The 19,782-nt window shown below is 41.8% G+C and overlaps 1 protein-coding gene across 3 annotated transcripts; it reads left to right on the top strand.

Moving 5' to 3' along the window:
• Window positions 1-369: 369 nt before the first annotated feature.
• On the top strand, window positions 370-19,742 carry casd1 (CAS1 domain containing 1). Of its 3 annotated transcripts, none has more exons than XM_054762985.1 (18): window positions 370-709; window positions 5,360-5,456; window positions 5,587-5,707; window positions 6,288-6,332; window positions 6,421-6,483; window positions 6,560-6,604; window positions 6,700-6,823; window positions 10,269-10,483; window positions 10,880-11,299; window positions 12,499-12,588; window positions 12,668-12,787; window positions 12,864-13,020; window positions 13,092-13,171; window positions 13,249-13,350; window positions 13,436-13,576; window positions 15,015-15,092; window positions 15,178-15,270; window positions 17,233-19,742. In XM_054762985.1, the coding sequence occupies exons 1-18, from the start codon at window positions 487-489 to the stop codon at window positions 17,512-17,514; spliced, it is 2,496 nt and encodes an 831-aa protein (XP_054618960.1). In that variant the 5' UTR covers window positions 370-486; the 3' UTR covers window positions 17,515-19,742. The 3 variants fall into 3 exon arrangements, with proteins under 3 accessions (XP_054618960.1, XP_054618961.1, XP_054618962.1); XM_054762986.1 differs by lacking the exon at window positions 370-709 and adding an exon at window positions 2,292-2,530; XM_054762987.1 differs by lacking the exons at window positions 370-709; window positions 5,360-5,456 and having other exon boundaries at window positions 5,637-5,707; window positions 6,257-6,332.
• Window positions 19,743-19,782: the final 40 nt, after the last annotated feature.

Consider the following 19,782-nt stretch of genomic DNA (forward strand, 5'->3'; position numbering starts at 1 on the left):
AAATTATACTTTTAGAATGTGCCGCGGGTCGATACAAAAACAGCTTTGAGCGACAAAATGGCCCCCGACCCGCAGTTTGGACACCCCTGGTAACATATACCAAGAAAAACTATATAAACATTGTGTGTGATGTCTTTTCATAAGCAAACATGAAAAAACACTTTGTGAAAAATAATGAACAAAAACATGTTGAATTAATGATTACATAAAAATGTTGATTTCTCAGTTGATTTTCTTTTTGCTTGTCACAAATGAAATGTGTTTACCCCATCGTAGTACCAATTATAATTGAATGGTATATTGTACTGTATTATGAAGTGGTCATATCACGCATTCCTTTTGCAGGCGCACGAGTTCCTTCTTTGTGACATTTCTTGATGGTTATTATGATAGAGGGATGACGACGGAGAAGGGAGGGAAGCCGTGTTCATTCATCTATAAAATTATCACGCCGGGAAAAAGACTTCATTGCAGTTTCTTGCTACGATGGCGTTGACGACGGAAGAAGGGAGGGGGGTCGTGGCGTCTGACGCGTCAGTGGGGCTCACAGCTGCTTGTTGTCATGGAGGAGCAAAGATGGCGGGTCTTGCCTATAGCCTGGGCAAGCGAGAAATAAACCAACATTTTACCATTAAAAACGCCAAGCTGATATCGCTGGTGCTTGTTACTTTACTCGTCATATTCCACGCGGCTTCGCGGTATTTTGGAGGTAAGTGGTCGCCCGTTCCTTAAAAGTTTATAGAGCGAAGGCTTGACACATGCTAATGCTAAGGCTAGTAGCTGGTTGTTTATGTCTGCTTTTTTGCCTTTGGGTGCAGTCCCGTTACGCTCAAGTTACCTGTAAGGTGGTGACGTGCGGCTTTCAAGCTGCCAAGTAGATAGCTGTAGGCTACAAAGCTGACTGGTAGTGGCGGTTTTAGCAGCTAAAACTGGCTAGCCAACGCTACCGTTCACTTAACGGTGTTTACATGCTCCTGACAGCATGCTTGGCCGCTTACTGCTGCAAGAGAACTGAATGGAGAATTATTTCAATCATCCACATAAATATGGTGTACTGTCAATTACTAGAACACATTGGCATGACGGGATTTTTTACTTAAAACTCCTACAAAAGTCATAACCGAAGTAAATGTAGAAGCATGGCTTTGTTACATTTTGCATTTGAAATTTTGTGTTTTTTGGTTGACATGCGTGACAAGTTGGATAAAGGAAATTGGTATGTTTACTTGGTTCAGACATACGCGATAAGTTGGATAAAGGAAATTGCTACGTTTACTTGGTTCGATTTTCCTTGTTGAAACAATGTTTCACTTTCCGATACACTAGGTCCCCAACTTACGAACACCCGGCTAGCGAACATTCACGGATACGAACACAAGCCGACTGGTCTATATTTGATTTTTTTTTGCCTTGTAGTCGCTAATCAGTATTTATACTGCTACTGTACATGCTTGACCAGTAGAGGGCACTGTGACATTGCTAATGGGACCAACAGAGGCAGCCTTAGAGCTAATGGGACCAACAGAGGAAGAGTTAAGCCCCGGTCGCACCGCCCGAACTTTGCGGTAGCGTTCCTGGAGCTAAAAATTCATCACCGCTCGGAACCGTTCACCACCGTTTAACAGAAGTTGGCCCCCGTTAAGGCAACGGCGTATACGCTCGGCCACCGCTGATGGTCCCTCCTACCGCTCCGAAAGTTTTAAGCTGCACAAAATATTGCGAGCGGTGAGGAGGGGGCAATTTTCCGCCACGGCAAAGTTCATCACCGCTCCAACAACGCCCAGTCAAAGTTTGGCACCGCTAGACGCAAGTTTGTGGACGCTTGGGTCCGCTAGGCCAATGCAGAAATCTTGAACGCTGGACCACTGCTTTGCAGCTTTGCCCGGGCGGTGATTAAACGTTGCACAAACTTTGGTGGAGCGGCTGTAAGCATTTTACGAACGGACACGGGATTGCTGGAACGGTGTCAGGCGTTGAAGCAGCGATGAAGCCGCGATCCATTGCGGTGATGAACTTTGGTTTGGCGTTGGTATGGAGGTGTCGGAGGGGGCCCAGAATTTGGCTATAACTACGGGGAGAAATGGTCCAGGCGCCCATTAGTCTGTTGTGGCATTTCTTTGACTTTAGCGCCCTCTGCTGTACAGTTGACTAACTAATCCGCATGCGCAGAACGCCGCTCTATCAACGCTCGCGTCACCCCATGTTTTTGATTTTTTTTTCCCCATTTTGTGCGCGGTTACGAGCGGTGATTAATTTTTTCACCGCTCTAGGGACGCTACAGCAAAGTTCGGGCGGTGTGACCGGGGCTTTAGACGCTGGGGAGATAAAGCTAAATGGAAAGCTAAATTATACAACCCGGACAGAGCATGTGATTAAAGTTTATGAAGAGTTAATAGGCCTGCTTAATTCTACACCACCCACAGAACACTACCTCTTTTAGAAGTCTAACGACGACGACGATTTGTCATTTTTTTCAATAACTCCTCCAACTCCACCACGACGACGTATGCTCGGCCTCTCCTCCTCAAAGGTAAATAACGTTTATCATTACATATTATTATATCACTTTTATTATTGTTTTTTTCATTAATTATCCTCGTTTAATATTACTACTGCATACAAACTCATATTTATATACATACGCATATACTGTATATGTATACATGTACATGTAGTACCTATATCATTGGTAATATTACCTTTTCCCCTACTTAAGAACGATTCAACATAACAACGGTCGTCTGGAACCAATTGTGTTCGTAAGTTGGGGACCTAGTGTATTTGTCATTTTTTCCACTTCCTGTATGAAAGGATTGTGTTAAAAAAAAAATCCCCTGCAACCTTCAGTCACGTGCCTTCTTGGCGATGTCAGCATTGTGTTTTGTTAGATCCTCCTTGATGTGTAGACGTTTGTTTCTTTAGCCTTAGTTCTCTGCTTCAGCGACGCTACCTTGCTTTTCCTGTTGGTGAACTTTATGATGATGACAGGTGTTGCGTTGTTACTCCTGCCAGACATTGGGATGCATGTATCCATGTTGGTGACATCCACATCAACCCCCTTTGACTGCAGAAAGTTGGTCACTTTTTGCTCTGTTGGAGGAACATCTTGTCCTCCTCCGTTAGCAGCTGCACTGGTGTAAGACCTGCGTGTAAACGTGAAGCCCAGTCACAACTACATTGTTCATGCGCGTCGACTAGACCAGTGATCCCCAAAGTCAGGGCTGTGGGTCATTTGGTACCGGGCCGCACAGAAAGAAAAAATAATTTCCATGATGTTTTATTTTGAAAAGTGGCCGGATTCTCTCTGTTACATCCGTCTCACTTGACGCATGTCCATTGTGCGTGTGCTAGCTTTCTCTCGCCGCACAGATAGACTACTACTGTATTTTTAGCATTTTTCTTTCACCTCATATTTGGTCTCAAATGTTGATACTATGTGGGAATGCATAAAGGTAAGTTTTGATGACTTATTGAGTGCTCATTTGTCTCAGGTTAATTCATGATAGCACGCTGCCTTTTACCACATATGTCAAACAGCGATGTAATAATCTCTGGAAAAACTCCAGGCTTGAACTGGTGGATTGTGGGCCGGCATTCAGATGTTGTTCATGTCTTCGTTTTACACAATACATAATAAATAAGATAAATTAGATCGCTATAATGTACGACTTGTCCCACAGCAAGACACTTCACCCACCTTGCTGCCCACATTGGTGTATGAATGTGAATGAATGTTTGGTGGCAGCCACGTTTCCGTCAGACTACCTACCCCATGGTAGCCGTGGATACAGATGTAGATTGCCACCAGCAGTGTGTGCCTGAGGAGTGAATGAATAATGGGTTCACTTCATTGTGAAGGGCTTCGGGTGCCTTGAAAGATTCAAGAGTTTTATTGACATATGCACAGTAAAACAGGTAGTTCTGCTATGCAATGAAATTCTTGTTCTGTTCATTCTCCCAGAAAAAGAAAGAAAGAAAAACACAAGAAAATGAATAAGTACATCAGAAACATAAATACCAATAAATTAAGCAACAACAACAGAAGAGACATTAATACAAATAAATCAATCAATAAATGAATAATAAAGTGCTATGAGTGTGTGTGTGTGTGTGTTGCGTGCGGCGTGTGTGAGTGCTTCGTTGAGAAGCCTGATGGCCTGTGGGTAAAAGCTGTTCGCCCTGCCTTGTGGTCCTGGACTTCAAACTCCTGTAGTGTCTGCCTGACGGTAGGAGTGTGAATAATGAGTGTTGTGGATGTGTGCTGTCCTTGATGAGGTTGTGTGTTCTTCGTAGGACTCTAGATTTATAAATGTCTTGCAGTGAGGGGAGGGCTGCCCCAACAATGTTCTGTGAGGTCTTGATCACCCGCTGGAGTGCCTTCTTATCTCGTGTTGTACAGTTACCGTACCAAACAGTGATGGAGGCGGTAAGCACTATTAAAAAAAGCACTATATCCATTATTATTAATGATAGCAAGCGTTAGCAGCTAAACTTTGTCGAATTGCTAAAAGTAGCAGGCAACAAACATAACTAATGCATGTGCGCGTGTTATGTTTGCACATTTGTGTATGCACATTTGCAAATTCAAGCTGCGTCAAGTCTTTGCGAGTAGTCTTCTGTTTCCTTATAGTTGATGCGGGCTGAGCGATTTAGCGTTTTGTAAATGAATTTACTATTTCAGATTATGTAATCGTTAAAGCTGCCTTTTCTTGAACTTTTTTCAAGCTTGGACAAAATGTGCATGAAAGCCAGTGAATGTGTTTTTCCTGCCTTAAGAGTTCTCATGTCTGTCTGAGGTCGTAAATGTGTCCTGGCTTGTGATTGGAGGAGCGAGAACCGGAAGGGGGACCTATTTTGTGTGTGTGCGCGGCTGTGGATGTGATTTTGGTGTAGTTTCGGTCGGACGTGACCGGTTCGTTAGAATAAAGCGATGGCTCATCGACCAGTTAAACAGGTGTGCCTCATAAAGTGGTTGGTGATTGAATGTATAGACAGCACATGGGATTGCGTTCATGGGAATGGAGCTTTGTTTACACACACAGAGAGCAGCTGCTGTATCTTGTGATGACACTAAATGGCCATGTCTCTCTACACTCTGCCAAGCCTTCCATAGTCTCTCTTCCTATTGATTGATTCAATTGCAGATGGCTCTTCTCATTTCGCACACACAATAAATGACTGTCTCCGAAGGCCTCGTTTATTTTGTGCCCTGCTCCATAGCGGAGCCCAGTGTTACTGATAGCTCTGAGTGGGTACAGATAGGGGAAGCTTCAGTCAGGCTGATGGAAATTATTTGAGAATGCAGAGCATTGTTTAGTGCCTGGTCTTACCAGTAGCTTCTCTGTGCTTTGCCCCCCAGGCGGAGATTCATGTGAATGGCTGCTGTCCAGCGGACGTTACTTGGGGGAGAACGTTTGGCAGCCTTACGGCTGCATGATGCACAAATACAAAAGCACGTGAGTAGCACCAACTGTGTGGGGATATTCTAAGTACACGTGAAACTAAGTAGACAATAGGGCGCTGCCTCTGCATTTGCCAATGCATGACTCTTAATGCAGTATACTAAACATTTTCTTTGTTTCACAGTGAAGCCAAAACATGCCTTTCAGAAAAGCGAGTTGTCTTTTTAGGAGATTCCCGAATAAGGCAGTTATTTTATTCCTTCATCCAAGTTATTGACCCTGGCCGAAGAGAAGAGGTTATCAAGGTATGTTTGGGACAGCATCATTTAAACATGGTATTATGTATAGGAATGGGTATTTGACTAGATTTCTTCAAGTATTTTTTTTTAAATATTAGTTTTAATCAGATGTCAAAATCTCTCTCTGAATGTTCTGACCTTCAATGCTTGTGCTGTCCTGAGCAGAATAACTGCATGGATGCAGTTCAACTTCTAATACCCGACTAAACATTGTTCTTGTTAGTTGAGACTGACTCAACAGCGCCTCTGCTGGTTGCTGACAAGAACTGCAGTCCATGCTGCCTCAATTGCTTCAAGGCATAATTAATGTTGTTAATGTTCTTAATGATCAGTCAATCAAGTATTATGCCTATTCCTTGTTAAATGCTACTCAAAGCGTTCCAGAACGTCATCCATAAACACAAAAAAACATGGTAATGTTTAAATCATTAGAACATGCATACAAGTTACACTGGAATACATCACATATACTTCAACAAAAACTTTTCCGCATTGTACAGTTGTCAATGAATTTGTTTGAGTTCAAGCTGGAAAGTCACACTCTGTTCCTAACAGACTCCTTTTGTGTCCCCATGATCGACTGAAGCATGCAGACATTTCTTTTGAAGAAAAGAGCTTTTCTCTTTATGTGGTGAGTTACTTGTAGACGTGTTTTTATGTATGCAATGGCCATCCTCTGACAGCAGTGGAAAAACATCCGTCTTTCTTTGTGTTTCAAGGACTTTCTTTGGTATCCTGAGGCAAATAATTCAATGAAGGAGCGCTTGATATCATGGACACACGTATGTATGGATATTCTGTAATTGCTGATTTATATGATGAAAGTACATTTTCCCCAACTTTTGCATTGTTTTGCAGGAAGGTTCAGCAAAGCCAGATGTTGTCATCCTCGGTGCTGCAACGGTACGCCCTAAAAAAAAGAAGCCTTATGGCACATTTACTAAAGAAACTAAAAGCATAGACACCCTTCATTGTCTCTATTTCATCATTTACCACAGTGGTCTATCAAGTTGCATGGAGGCCGCCGTGAGACGTTAAAGCAGTACAAAGACAACGTGACAGCCATCGGCACTCACCTGGAGAGTCTGGCCAAGCATGGAGAGGTCTATTGGGTCCTGCAAGGTCAGCTTCTAATAAACACAAGTCCAAATGAAATACCACTGCTGGCGTTTCCCTTCACCCCAGTGATGAATCTCCCATGTGACTGCCACAGTCGTAGCACATGAGCTCTACAACAGAGAGTTGAGATTGTGTTTTTTCCGACTCGTTTGTCGTTGCAAACATCACAATTAAAGTACAGCCCCACTTTTCATGGGAATTCGGTTCCCGAACCACCCGCGTTTGGCGAAAATCTACAAGTTATTGACACACCCATAAAAATGTCAATTTCGGACACTTTTGCAAGCAAAATGCAGGTATGTTGCATTCAAGGATCGCAAAGTGTAACATCTCAACGCATGGTGGAAAAACAATATAAGCCAAGCATAAAGACCAGGCCTGTCACGGTAATCAATAAATCAATGAATCGCACGAAAAATAAAAACTAACTGCATAATTTTGCCGGCCTCGATATATTGACATGTGAGAGCGTGTTTCCCTTGTCTGTCTACCAAACACGCTGGATGACAAGAGGGTTCACAGTGTATCTCTGTCAACACCTGGGAGTGTTGGTTCTATAGCAGAATTAATGGAATGAGTGAATCCTTCTGTCAGTCATTCTGTCTCTTTGTCTTAGTGGGTGGAGTCAGGGCTGCTTGTCAGAGTGTTGCAGCCTGCAAGTGAGCAAACGCAAATATGAATGATGGCATGAAGACGGTTTCTAAGGCGAATGCCACAGCCCTAGTGTGGGAATATTTTGGTCTAAAACAGAAATAACAAGGTCAGCCCATTAACCCCATCGAGCCGATATTTCACATTCGTTGGAAAGTAGTGGTCACCCTGTCCAGTTTAATAAATATAATAAATAAATGTAAATAATACCCAATGTTCATTATTTATTGAAGTGCAATTTTGTGTACAGAGACTTGCTACATTTTATTTATTGTTTTTATTGTTGTGTGTCGTTGCTTTTTATTTTTTAATTGTTTTTGGTTATGATTTTTATTTAAGTGCTATTTTTACTAAATAGAGAAAGTCCATTTTATTTTCATTGGTTTTTTTTATGTATTGGTGGTCTCAAAATATGGTTTTGGTGCCTGCAGCACAGCTTCTATTTTCTCTTTTGATATATGCCAGCCATATCAATAACATGTCCACAGTCTGATATTTTAATCTATCTACAATCTAGAACAGGGGTGAGCAAGCCAGTAGTATTTCAACCTTAAGCATACAAGCTGGCAACGTGACTGGCAAGTAGTCAGTCAGTCAGTCTGAGACAACCTTTTGATGGGTTAAGTAGCTTTTCACAGGTAGCAATCCAAACAACTACCTCACCCATGGTGCCAAACAAACACATGTCAAAAAATATGTTACACACAACTTAACCTACCCACTGCACCGTCTGGGAAGTAAAACAAGGAGGGACGTTCACATACTATTTAATAGTCAATGTTTTAGCGTTCATAGTTCACATTGTACAGTCATGGAAAAAATGATTAGACCACCCTTGTTTCTTGAGTTTCTTCTTCATTTTAATGCCTGATACAACTAAAGGTACACTTGTTTGGACAAATATAACAATGACAACAAAAATAGCTCATAAGAGTTACATTGGCAGTACAATGCTATAGATATTCATGTAAGAACTTAATTGATTTGACCAGGCATTAAAATGGATCAATAAACTGAAGAGGGTGGTCTAATCATTTTTTCCATGACTGTATATCACATCCTTTTATTCGGCTACATTCCAAGTGTCTTATTAAGTAAAAAAAAAAAAGTAAGCAGATTGTATGATGCTTTAATTCCAGGTGGACTGTTAGAATTACAAGCGTAAATCAGTGTGCATGTATGAAATACATAGTCTGGCCCCCCCCTTGGCCAATTTTTTTAACTCAATGCAGCCCACAACTCAAAAAGTTTGCCCACCCCTGAACTAGAACAAATAGATTTATTTTACTGTGTACCTGGCATACCTTTAAGCACTTGATCCATCGCTCTCTGCCGTACTGCTGGAGCTGATGCGATGCTGAAGACAAGCGTGTTGCTTCATGAGTGTTCTATAATGGGGAATTTCCTGTCTGGCTCCTCCACTTTTATTTGTAATTAGCCTTGTGTGAAGTCAGTCTTCTGAAAACTTGTACATTTAAGGGTCACTTTAAAGTCACTGTATATTCGAAGGGCTTCAGCCTTACCTTTCTTAGTTACTGGGACAATGGGTGTGGTCCATTCAACTTTTAACAAGATCTCAGATGTCACTAAGGTCTGAAGTTCTGCTTCCGTCTTTGGATGTGGGGTGCGTATGGCACTGAGCGGGCACTGTGGAATTTTGGAGTTGCTCCTTCCTCCAACTCAATTTTTGCCTTGACAGTATCCCCTTTAATGTGCCAATGCCCTCTGCAAACACCTTGTGTGTACCGAGCAGCTGTGATAGTTTCTGTGTGGCACTGTTGGCGTTGCCGTCTGCAAGCCTCAGCCATTCCCATACCAAAAAATGACTCTCCACTTTTCAGCGCATACAGCATTAGATACATTGTCTTTGTTTGTATGTTCAGCTTGACACCTGATACATCTGGAATTACCCAGATCATTCTAAACTGTTTTTTTTTTTTTTTTTTTACAAACCAGAGTTGGCTAGCTTTTCATACCTGGCAGTTTGGACTGCTTGTATGAATTCTTGACCAAATAAACCTCACTGGATTTTGTGACTCAGATCATTTTTCTTGTCTCCTTCCTCAATCATGTTGTGGAACATCAAGCAATCAACTTCATTATTGTCTGATTTTGTTCTGGAATCACTTTCACATGCAGTCGCTTGGTGCATTTTTCTACCTTTTTGTACACTTTTTGTGTGACTTTTCTCTTTGTGCATGCTTGTTGTCTGCACACACTGTGTGACCAGCTTTGTTACACTTTCTTTTATTCTTAAACCAGGGGTGCCCAAACTTTTTTTAACCAAGGGCCACATGTGAGGGCCCACTTTGATATTTTACATTTTGTAAAGCAACCCATGCAGAGCTGCTAAATGTAATACATTGTGCACTGTTGCACAATGTATAGCTACAAAATGAAAAAAGGAGGAGGGGGGTCATCAAGGTGTTATCAGGCCAGATCTACCTCAGGGCCTCCCTCCCCAGGCGTTTGCCGTTACCTCGGTGCTAGATGGCTCTTAGCAGTAGCTGATCACTCACTCGTCACTTTTTCCATTGTTTTTTGTCAGATTGTTGTGTTTGTAACAACTTATAAAAATGGGAAAAGCACCCAGACTCTGGCTTGACTTCATCACAGTTTAATGCAGAATGGCAGCAATATTCAACAGAGTGCAATAGAGAGACAGTCAGTGGTATTACTCCGCATGGAAAAATAGGTCCATACACTACAGCCCCGATGGTTATTGTCATATTTCCAAAAAACAAAAGCCAGTGAAACCTTACAGTTCCTCCTAAGTTGCTTCCTTTTTTATCTTTAGACCCCGTCAATGAGGAGGTGTTGCTCAACAACAGGAAGATGATCACCAACCAACAGTTGGAGCAGTACAATGAAGCGGCAGTGAACGCGCTCAGCAGCAGCAAGAGCTCCAACAGGTCCCGAGTCAAGCTGCTAGCTGCGTCCCGCCAGGCGACATTGGAGACGATCAGCCAGTCAGATGATGGACTGCATTTCCCAGAAAGCACCAGGAATGTGGTTGGTTGGATTCAAGTCACGTTCACTCAGTTTTCGACTTAAAATGTAGAATTCCTCATTACAATATTCATATATGTAAGTGGACCAGTTTAAATGTGCATAAAGACTCCTGCACAATGTAATAAAATCCATGAACTCTATAGGAACTTTACAAAGCTAAACATGTCCATCTGACCAATGGAATGAAAAATAGTGACTTGCCCGATACTGTTCCACTCCACTCATGTAGGTGGCAGAAATGTTCTTTTCAAACACAGCAAGCTTCATCTGCAGGATCTGGTGGCTCATCAGTTATGGTTTTAACAAACTAACCAACCATAATGTCTTTCCTTGGGCATTGTTGGAGAGGTGTTCATTATCTTATTGTATGTAATAAGAGTCCCTGTGTTGTGTCAGGGAGTCATGGTCCTGATGAACGCAGTGTGCAACAAGCGCCTGAGGCCCATCGACGGCTCCTGCTGCCAGACGTTGCCACCGCCCAACCTCCTCCAGAAACTATCCGCGTGCTTCTTCGTGGGTTCTGCCCTCATCCTGCTGACCCTTCACCTCCTCTGCAACAACCGCCACCACCGGCCCGTTCCGCCAGATGTGGAGAGTCTGGAAGAGAAAAAGCCAGCTACGGCAGCTGCCCCGATGGGTCTAAAGGCACCGTTGCAGATCCTGTGCAGGATGGGAGTCATCATGGCGTACTTTTACCTTTGTGACCGGGCCGACGTGTTCATGAAGGAGCAGAAGTTCTACACACACTCCACGTTCTTCATTCCGCTTATCTATATATTTGTCCTGGGGGTGTTCTACAGTGAGAACAGCAAAGAGGTGTTTCTGTCAAGTTTCTTGAGATAACTTTAGTTGTGCTTTGGTGTTATGAACATAAAACTGACTTAAAGGAAAACTGTATTTTGGAATTTTGACCATCATCCCAAATCTTTATGCAAGACATGAACACACGTCTTTCTCTTTGCTGTGCATTCTAAAGGTATAAAAACAGCTAAAAACAGACAGCTTATTAATGCACGTAATGGGACACACCTATTTCGCCTACAAACGCCTCCAACAATGTCTTATGGTTTTGTGTACATGCTTACAGTATTTTGCCACACTTTGGTCATTTTAAGCATTCTCGGAACTTCTTCCCGGGCGCATTGATTTCACATAGCAACATAGAAATCAATGCTACCCCTAGCATTAACTTTTCCAAACTCAAAAACACAGCAGCAGTGGTGGCAGCTGTAATACTGTATGTAGCGCTAACTTTCGGTAGTGGCCTGACGTGTAGCTACTTGCTGTAGTGCGGCGAGGAGTCACTACGCCAGTAAAGTAGTTCTTTGGCATAACAATGTTAATAACAATAACAATGTCTCTGTAGCTTGGTTAATATGCAGGTCACATTATGTATATGGAGCGTTGTTGGCGCTTTTTTAAATTCTTTTCAGAACGATTTATAGGCGGAATAGTTGTATCCCAATTACGAGCATTCTTAGTTGTCTCTTTGTAGCTGTTTTTTAGGTCTTTAGAAGGCACAGAAACGAGAAAGACATGGGTTCAAGTCTCACATAAGGATTGTTGATGATGGGCAAAATTCCAAAAGAAGTTTTCCTTTGAATGCAAACTATCCTGAAATCACTATTGGTAGCGTGTTTTTTGGCTGAAAAAAGTGTACTTTAGGTCAGGGATAGCACCTTTAAATTAGTAGCTAATTGTGTTGGAGCATAACCCTTGTAAATGGGTTCGTATGGGTAAAACGGCCATCTACTGTACTTTTCAGACCATTCAGAAATAACTCCAAAAAGTGTTAGAGTGTGTGCGTCTGTATATATATATACAGTATATACAAATTCCATTTACTGAGTAATGTTTTTTTAAAATAATTAATTGCTTTCCTTATATTAATTAATATAACTTTTTTGTGTGTGGTTGCACTGATTGACAGATAGAGGTCAGTGTTTTCCTGCATTGTAGTGTGGCCTCCAAATAGACTTGTTAGAATGGCTACTAAAGTTCTTCCCTTTCGACAGACCAAATTATTAAATCGAGAGCAAACGGATGAGTGGAAAGGCTGGATGCAGCTGGTCATCCTCATTTATCACATATCAGGAGCCAGCGCCGTGAGTCCTTTTAACATCATTCAGCACACACGTCTCCAGAATTTGCTTTAATGACATAAATGCCTTTTGTATCTTTTAGTTCATTCCTGTGTACATGCATGTGCGGGTGTTGGTGGCCGCCTACCTTTTCCAGACAGGGTATGGACACTTTTCCTTTTTTTGGCTGAAAGGAGACTTTGGACTGTATAGAGTGTGCCAGGTGAGAGCGCAGTGACTTTATCTGCACATGAGAAAGTCATTAGTGCAGTCAGTTATTGTCTATTCTCTTCCTCCAGGTTCTTTTTCGTCTGAACTTCCTGGTGTTGGTTTTGTGTGTGGTGATGGACAGGCCGTACCAGTTCTATTACTTTGTTCCACTAGTCACCTTCTGGTTCATCATCATCTATGGCACGCTGGCCATGTGGCCTCAGATCCTCCAGAAGAGGGCCAACAGTAAGTTCCCGAGCGTAAAGACTAAATTGAAATGTGTTTGCACTTGAACTTATTTCATGTATCGTGTGCAGCTAGCAGCATGTGGCATCTTGGTGTCCTGGCCAAGCTTCTGGGCCTCCTGGTGTTCATCTGCATCTTTGCATACTCGCAGGTCAGCCTTAAATACTTGCCTGCTGTCAAACTATGTCATCACCTGTTCATGTTATCATCTCATCCTCGTGCTTCTAGAGTGTCTTTGACAGTATCTTCTCAGTCTGGCCCATCTCCAAGCTGTTTGAGCTGAACGGAAGCATCAGTGAGTGGTGGTTCAGATGGAAGCTGGACAGATTTGTAAGTGGCAGCCATCAGCAAACACTTTTCACATGGATGCTGTTTTCCTTTTGGAGCAAACCTGTTTGGATGTGTTGTGTTGCAGGCGGTGATACACGGCATGTTGTTTGCCTTCATCTACCTGGTGCTGCAGAAGCGCCAGGTGCTCTCCGAGGGCAAAGGAGAGACACTCTTCTCAGCAAGGATCTCCAACCTGCTCCTCTTCCTCTCAGTCATCACCTTCATCGTAAGACAACTTCTTGCTTTTGACATGCAAACTCACAACCGTGAGATCCGACACTTGAGCTGAATCAATACAGTGGAACCCGCTTAAGTCGCAAAAACCCTTTTTATGTCGACAACTCCTCTATTGTCATTTATGGTTGATTGTTTACCCTTTTAGCACCAAAGTCGCAAAATGCTGAATTGATCAAGCTATTTCTGCAAATATGGTGTCTGATGTAGTTAATACTTTACACCAGGAGATGGAGGACATCTGTAACTTCAATCTGAGCAACATATGTGGGTGTGTTTTATGCAAAGTTTAGAAGTTTATAGACTTTGAACAACCGTGTGTATGCGGCAGCGAGTTCGCTCGCCATGACAGTCCACACGCAGCATATACTTGAGCCGATGCTTTGCTTCACCGTGTTCGGGGTGGAAGGAGGGGATGTGGCGGGTTGTCAAAACACTGCTAATGGTGAGGGGTGGTAACGGGAATGTAAAAATAACCGTGGAAATGGCGTCAGACGCGGTAGTATCCAGAAGAAAATGCACTACTAATAGATATGACCTGGATGAATGAGAACATTCACATGCATAAGAGATGGATGGATACTTGATATCTATCTATATAATAAAAGCGGTGGAGGCAGCAGTGGTGTTCAAGATCGTGCTGTAAATGACGACGATGAGGATGGCTGGGTTTGCTTGATAAGGAAGATTATCACAAGTGGATCAGACATTTTGATGATCCTGGTGACGTCATAATATGCACATTATCCCATCACAAACGTTGGGTCATACTTATGATTTGTCTCATTTACAGTATGCCTTTATCGCTAACCATTTTCAAGCTACAACTTTTTGAAATAGTAATGTCAAAACGGACAAAAACCTCTGGCGCCTAAAGGGTTAAACACCAGGAGAAAGCTTTGGGCGTGCACTGAAAGGTTTATTGTCCTTGTAGTCAACACGTACAATGAAATTACTGTCCATCGTATGGAATATCATATGAAAACAGAAGGATCCAAGTAAAAATGTGCACAAATGGAAGAAAACCACGTCAACAACCAAAACATCTTTTGCCAGTGTCACAAGTAAATGTGCCAGAAATGTTCAGTTGTGTTGACATATCCTGCCCTGCATTTGTGACAATATCTGTTGTCTTTCTTGTGTTGATAAATAAGTGAATCCAAATATGAGAAAAAATACTAAAATAAATGACACAAATGAAATATAAAGAACATTTTGGTTGCAGCTTTTGTGTTAGATCTCATTGAGTTGTGCAGTGCCTCATACATTTTTAAAATGTTTGAATTATTATAACTACTCCCCAAAGTCAACAGGCCCGATCAGGAATCATCTTCCCCAGTCTCTTCATCTCAGTTAAAAAATCCTAAAAAATAGAAAAAGCTTGTTGTTGTGAGCAAAGGATTAAAGGCTTTCTTCTGTGTTGATTCCAGACATATTCCGTGTGGGCGAGCAACTGCAAAAGCAAAAGCGAGTGCAACGAGATGCATCCGTACATCTCTGTGGTGCAGGTATGCATGCTCGTTCACGTTGCAAGGCTTCATGTCAGTGGTGCGCCTGTCTGTCTAAGGACGGTGTTTGCTGTGTCATCCTCAGATCTTAGCCTTCATTCTAATTAGGAACATTCCCGGCTACGCCCGCTCAATCTACAGCTCCTTCTTTGCCTGGTTTGGGAAGATCTCCCTGGAGGTAAGGCAAATTTGAATTGCTCCAATATAGAACTCACGTCTTGGAAAGGTTTTTATTCTTTTTAAACCCTCTATACGGTAAAAGTATTACACTAAATGTACAATTAAAATAGCAGATGGATGAATAAAACATACTAAATTAGGATTAGAAGATGCAATTAGAATGAATGCTTAGAAAAGGTAAACCATCTCCTTCTGACATCACTCGTTAATAACAGGTTATAAAATAAATAGCGCTGTCAAATGATTACAAATTGTAATCAGATCAATCACGGCGTTCAAATGAATGAATCATGATTAATCACCATGTCACACTGTTGTCTTATATTACCTTATCGTATGATCATATGACCATATCATTTTCCTATATATTTTAAACTAGCAAAGAGTACATTTGGAATACATACAGGAAGTGAACAAATGTACTGCAGTTGACGTGAAACGGATGAGTGGTAGGATTAAATAAGCTTTGTAGAACAGTAAATTGTACTGTGATTCCATGTGTTCCAATGCAATTTGTATGCATGTTCAAAATACAACTATTACCATTATCACGTCTGAAATGTGCCCATTTTTACTTATTTTATTGAAATGAATAAATATGAATTTCAAATATAAATCAAGTTAAAAGCATCTATTTACCTAACACTGGTTTCTTTAATAGCAGAGCATTTGAATCAGTCTTTAACTGTGTTGTTATGAGCAATGAGGAGTTGCATTGAAAAACACGTCATTTAAGTTGAATTTACATGTTTTGAGTGGATTTTCTTTGTGATGTCAGTGAAAAAGCCCATTATTAGTATCAACTTCACTCTGTGCTTTTTTTCCCCATTTTAGCTGTAAATTTTCTAAATATTTCAATTGTAGATGTTTTTCTTGTAATATTATGATGTTATTTCCCTAATATTTTGACTTTATTCCTATAATATTACTTTCGCCAACCTTAAAAAAAATTTCTTTAATATTTCTACTTTATGCTACTAATGTGACAATGGATTCCTCAATATTACAATCTTATTCTTATGAAAATGTAATTTTTTTTCTTGTTACAACTTCCGTCTCTTAATATTTTGACTTTATTCTTGTCAAATTACTACTAATTTTTTCATTTATGCTGTTGTTGTTTTTTTTATTTCCAAATATTTCAACTTTAATGTAAATTGTCTTGGAATATTATGAATTTATTTTCATAATACTTGTTTTTATTCTCATAATAATATTATAACCTCTGATGTAAAAACAATATATTTCTTCATAATATTACGTTATTCTCATAAAACCACAGCTTTTTCTTCTTAGACTACAATCTGTGTGTCCATGAACGCATCTCGTGCTCCGTCTCGTGTTGTTGCAATGGATGCACTAGAGACGTGTTTGTTTGGAGCAGGAGGTACATACAGTATATGCTGTTGGATTTGCACTGCTGCTGATGTGTTCAGGTAAGAATAAAGTTGTAAAAGAGCGTCAGACATTGTGCCGCCGTCTGTCGTCATAACAGATAGGCTTGCCGTGATATGTGTGCGTTAATTACGGGAAAAAAAATGTTTGTAATTAATGAAATATATTAGTTACCGCCATTAACGTGCTATTTTTGCCAGCCCTGATAATAAAGTATTAATTAGTTAGGGGCTGATGATGAAACCGCCCCCACACTGACCTGTTGTCCTGGCTCCCCTTTGCCAAAATAACTCATATATAAATATTCTATTTGAAGCCTGGTCTCCCCGACACCAAGAACCAGCGGTGCACTTTTTATAATAAATAAAATAACACAAATAAAGTGTCAAATTATTGTAGTACCAAACTAATTAGGATTAATTTTGGTGTATATAATTAATGGCACATTATTTCATATTTGCAGTGTGCACAAACATGCAGTCTAAAGGGCATGGAGATCATAAAAACAGCAACCACTTAACTTGTTTGTCTTGCTGCCACCTGGCGGCCAAATGTGTCCTTGCAGCTGTTCATCTGCCAGTACCACATCTGGCTGGCGGCAGACACCAAGGGAATCCTGATCCTGATCCCAGGAAATCCTTCTCTGAACATCATGGTCAGCTCGTTCATCTTTGTGTGCGTCGCTCATGAGGTCTCCCTCATCACCAACGACCTGGCCCAGGTGGTCATCCCCAAGGACACCGTGGCTCTGCTCAAGAGGGTGGTGGCTGTGGGGGTCGTGGCTCTGCTGGTACAACTGACGACCAGAGACAGCTGGACCAAGTCCAAGTTTGACCACGGGGCGTGATTTGAAACCTGCTGACTTACTCTTTAATGGTACGAGGCGAGGGGGCGGGGCCACCGTTGAAAGGCTGTTGATGAACTGAAAATGTGTTGTGAGAGAACACCGACTTTTCTGACTGCTGTGATAGTTGCACACTGAACAATTCCAAAAAAGACGTTTACATGATGGAAGGTAAATGGAGAAGAGCGAGTACATTGCTACATCTATACAGAAGGCCGGTATCCCAGGGTTCTCTGGTTGCTTGGAGCATACCGGTATGATCTGGCACCAGGTCCAAACTGCTTAGAAGGACAAAAGAGACCTCTGTGACCTTCCTCGACTTGGCTAATGCCTTTGGATCAGTTCCCCACAACCTCCTCTGGGAATCCTTCAACTTCTTCCACGTTCCATCATCCACCACTGCTGTACTGAAAGCCTACTTTGAAGACCTGCAATTGTGCTTCACAACAGCCGACTACACAACATCATGGCAGCGTCTAGAAGTAGGCATCATGGCAGGCTGCACACCCTGTCTCTCCCCTGGCATTCACAGTGGCCATGGGAATCATGGATGATACGACCACATGCACCAGGCGACTACTTGGTAAGCTGCAGGAGAACATCAGATGGGCCCTGATGAAAATCAAGCCAAATAAGTCACGAAGCATCTCAATAGTTAAGGGAGACCAAGACGGACACCATCAACTCCTTGCCCTTGAGAGCTGCCAATTCCATCTCTGTGCCAACATTAGTTGGAGAGGGACAGAAACAGCCTAACCACCCAGCTTGATATTGGCAAGCAACTAATCTTTCCCCCAGAAACTGCAACCACCACCTTCAGGCCAGACTTGGTGCTAGGGTCCCCTTCACCAAAGGTGGTCTACATCATAGAGCTCAAGGTCCCATGGGAGAATTCCACCGAAGAGGCCTACGAACGAAAGAAACTGCACTACACCGATCTGGCAGCAGATGAGCAACAACGATGGAAGGCCAAGGTCTATCCAGCTGAGTAGGATGCAGAGGTTTTGTGGCTTCTTCCATCAGGCTTATGAAAGACCTTGGCATTCATGGACAGGCTCTGCGACAAACAATAAGATCAGATCAGCCTCTGAAGCGGCCGAAAGAAGCAGCCGGTTGCTATGGATCAAGCGCAAGGACCCTTGCTGGGTGTCTAGTGTTGAAAGGCTGAAACACCCACTGATTCAAAAGGTCCCAAAATGTACATCCTTCCCACGCCACTCTCAACCTCCACGCCGCATGTGATTACCATCTATTGGCACAAAGGACGGTGAATTTATGAACTTATTATTTCAGAGTAGAAGAGCTCCTGTCATTTGAACTCCAGACTGGACTTCCCTGCAGGAAGGATCTCCTCTCTACAAACTCCGTCCACTTCTCTGGTGGCTTCTCAACATGCGCTGCATTCTGCTTCCACGGTGACAGTGTAGAGTATTTGACTTGAAACAGGAAAATATGCAACACACGGACAAAGAACAAAACCCCCCCTTGACATATTTTTGCTAATAATGTTGGCGTAATCTGGTACTGTGGTCATCTGCTGTAGCGCTGAAATTCTGTGTGATATGTACAGTATTTAATTATTTAAAATGAAGCTCATATTTTATACTTGGGGTTTTTTTGCTTTTATTTTGTACTTTTGTCAAGTGAAGAAAAGTTTGTTTTTTGCCCACTTGCAGTGCTCCAGCTGTGTTTCAGTGCTCAGACTGCCTCATAGAACATCCTGCTCAGCCTAAGCTTCATACTAGGACGTAGCCACACGTACCCGCACGCACTGACTGGCCCCAGAAGACTCAAATATTGTTTTTGTGCAACATGTTGGCCTGTCTTCTCCTACAGGCGGGATTTAGCACTTTGATTTATAAATGTACAAATGAGTTGATGTGCAGCTAATTTTCTGCACGGAAGCCAACTTTTATTAAGGAGATGAAATGACTGATGCATTTTATACTTGTAATAATACATGAATACACGGATCACTTCCAGTCATGTCATTGGTTCACTTGTTTACCTTCTCATTGCAGTACAGCGCTACTTTTTGTCTCTGGCCTTAATTGTTGGTTTTGGTGGTGTAAAAGCAACAACTATTTATACTCTTTGAAATATGTTACATGAATAACTTTTTTTTGTGACGTCTTAAAAAAATGTGAAATGTATTCATATTTATAAATGCCTTTATTCTGCTGTTCATAATGTTGGTAATAACTTCATAAAATGTGCACTTTTGCATTCTATTGTTGGTATGCTTGGACAGTCATTTATTGAACATTGGGA

The sequence above is a fragment of the Dunckerocampus dactyliophorus genome, chromosome 20 (genome assembly GCF_027744805.1).
Source record: "Dunckerocampus dactyliophorus isolate RoL2022-P2 chromosome 20, RoL_Ddac_1.1, whole genome shotgun sequence".
Lineage (NCBI taxonomy): Eukaryota > Metazoa > Chordata > Actinopteri > Syngnathiformes > Syngnathidae > Dunckerocampus > Dunckerocampus dactyliophorus.

Coding starts and splice junctions, on each gene's coding strand:
- casd1 (XM_054762985.1), top strand. CDS start 487: ATGGCGTTGACGACGGAAGAAGGGAGGGGGGTCGTGGCGTCTGACGCG. Junction 6,333..6,420: donor AGAGCTTTTCTCTTTATGTG/GTGAGTTACTTG, acceptor TTGTGTTTCAAG/GACTTTCTTTGGTATCCTGA. Junction 15,093..15,177: donor CGTACATCTCTGTGGTGCAG/GTATGCATGCTC, acceptor TGTCATCCTCAG/ATCTTAGCCTTCATTCTAAT.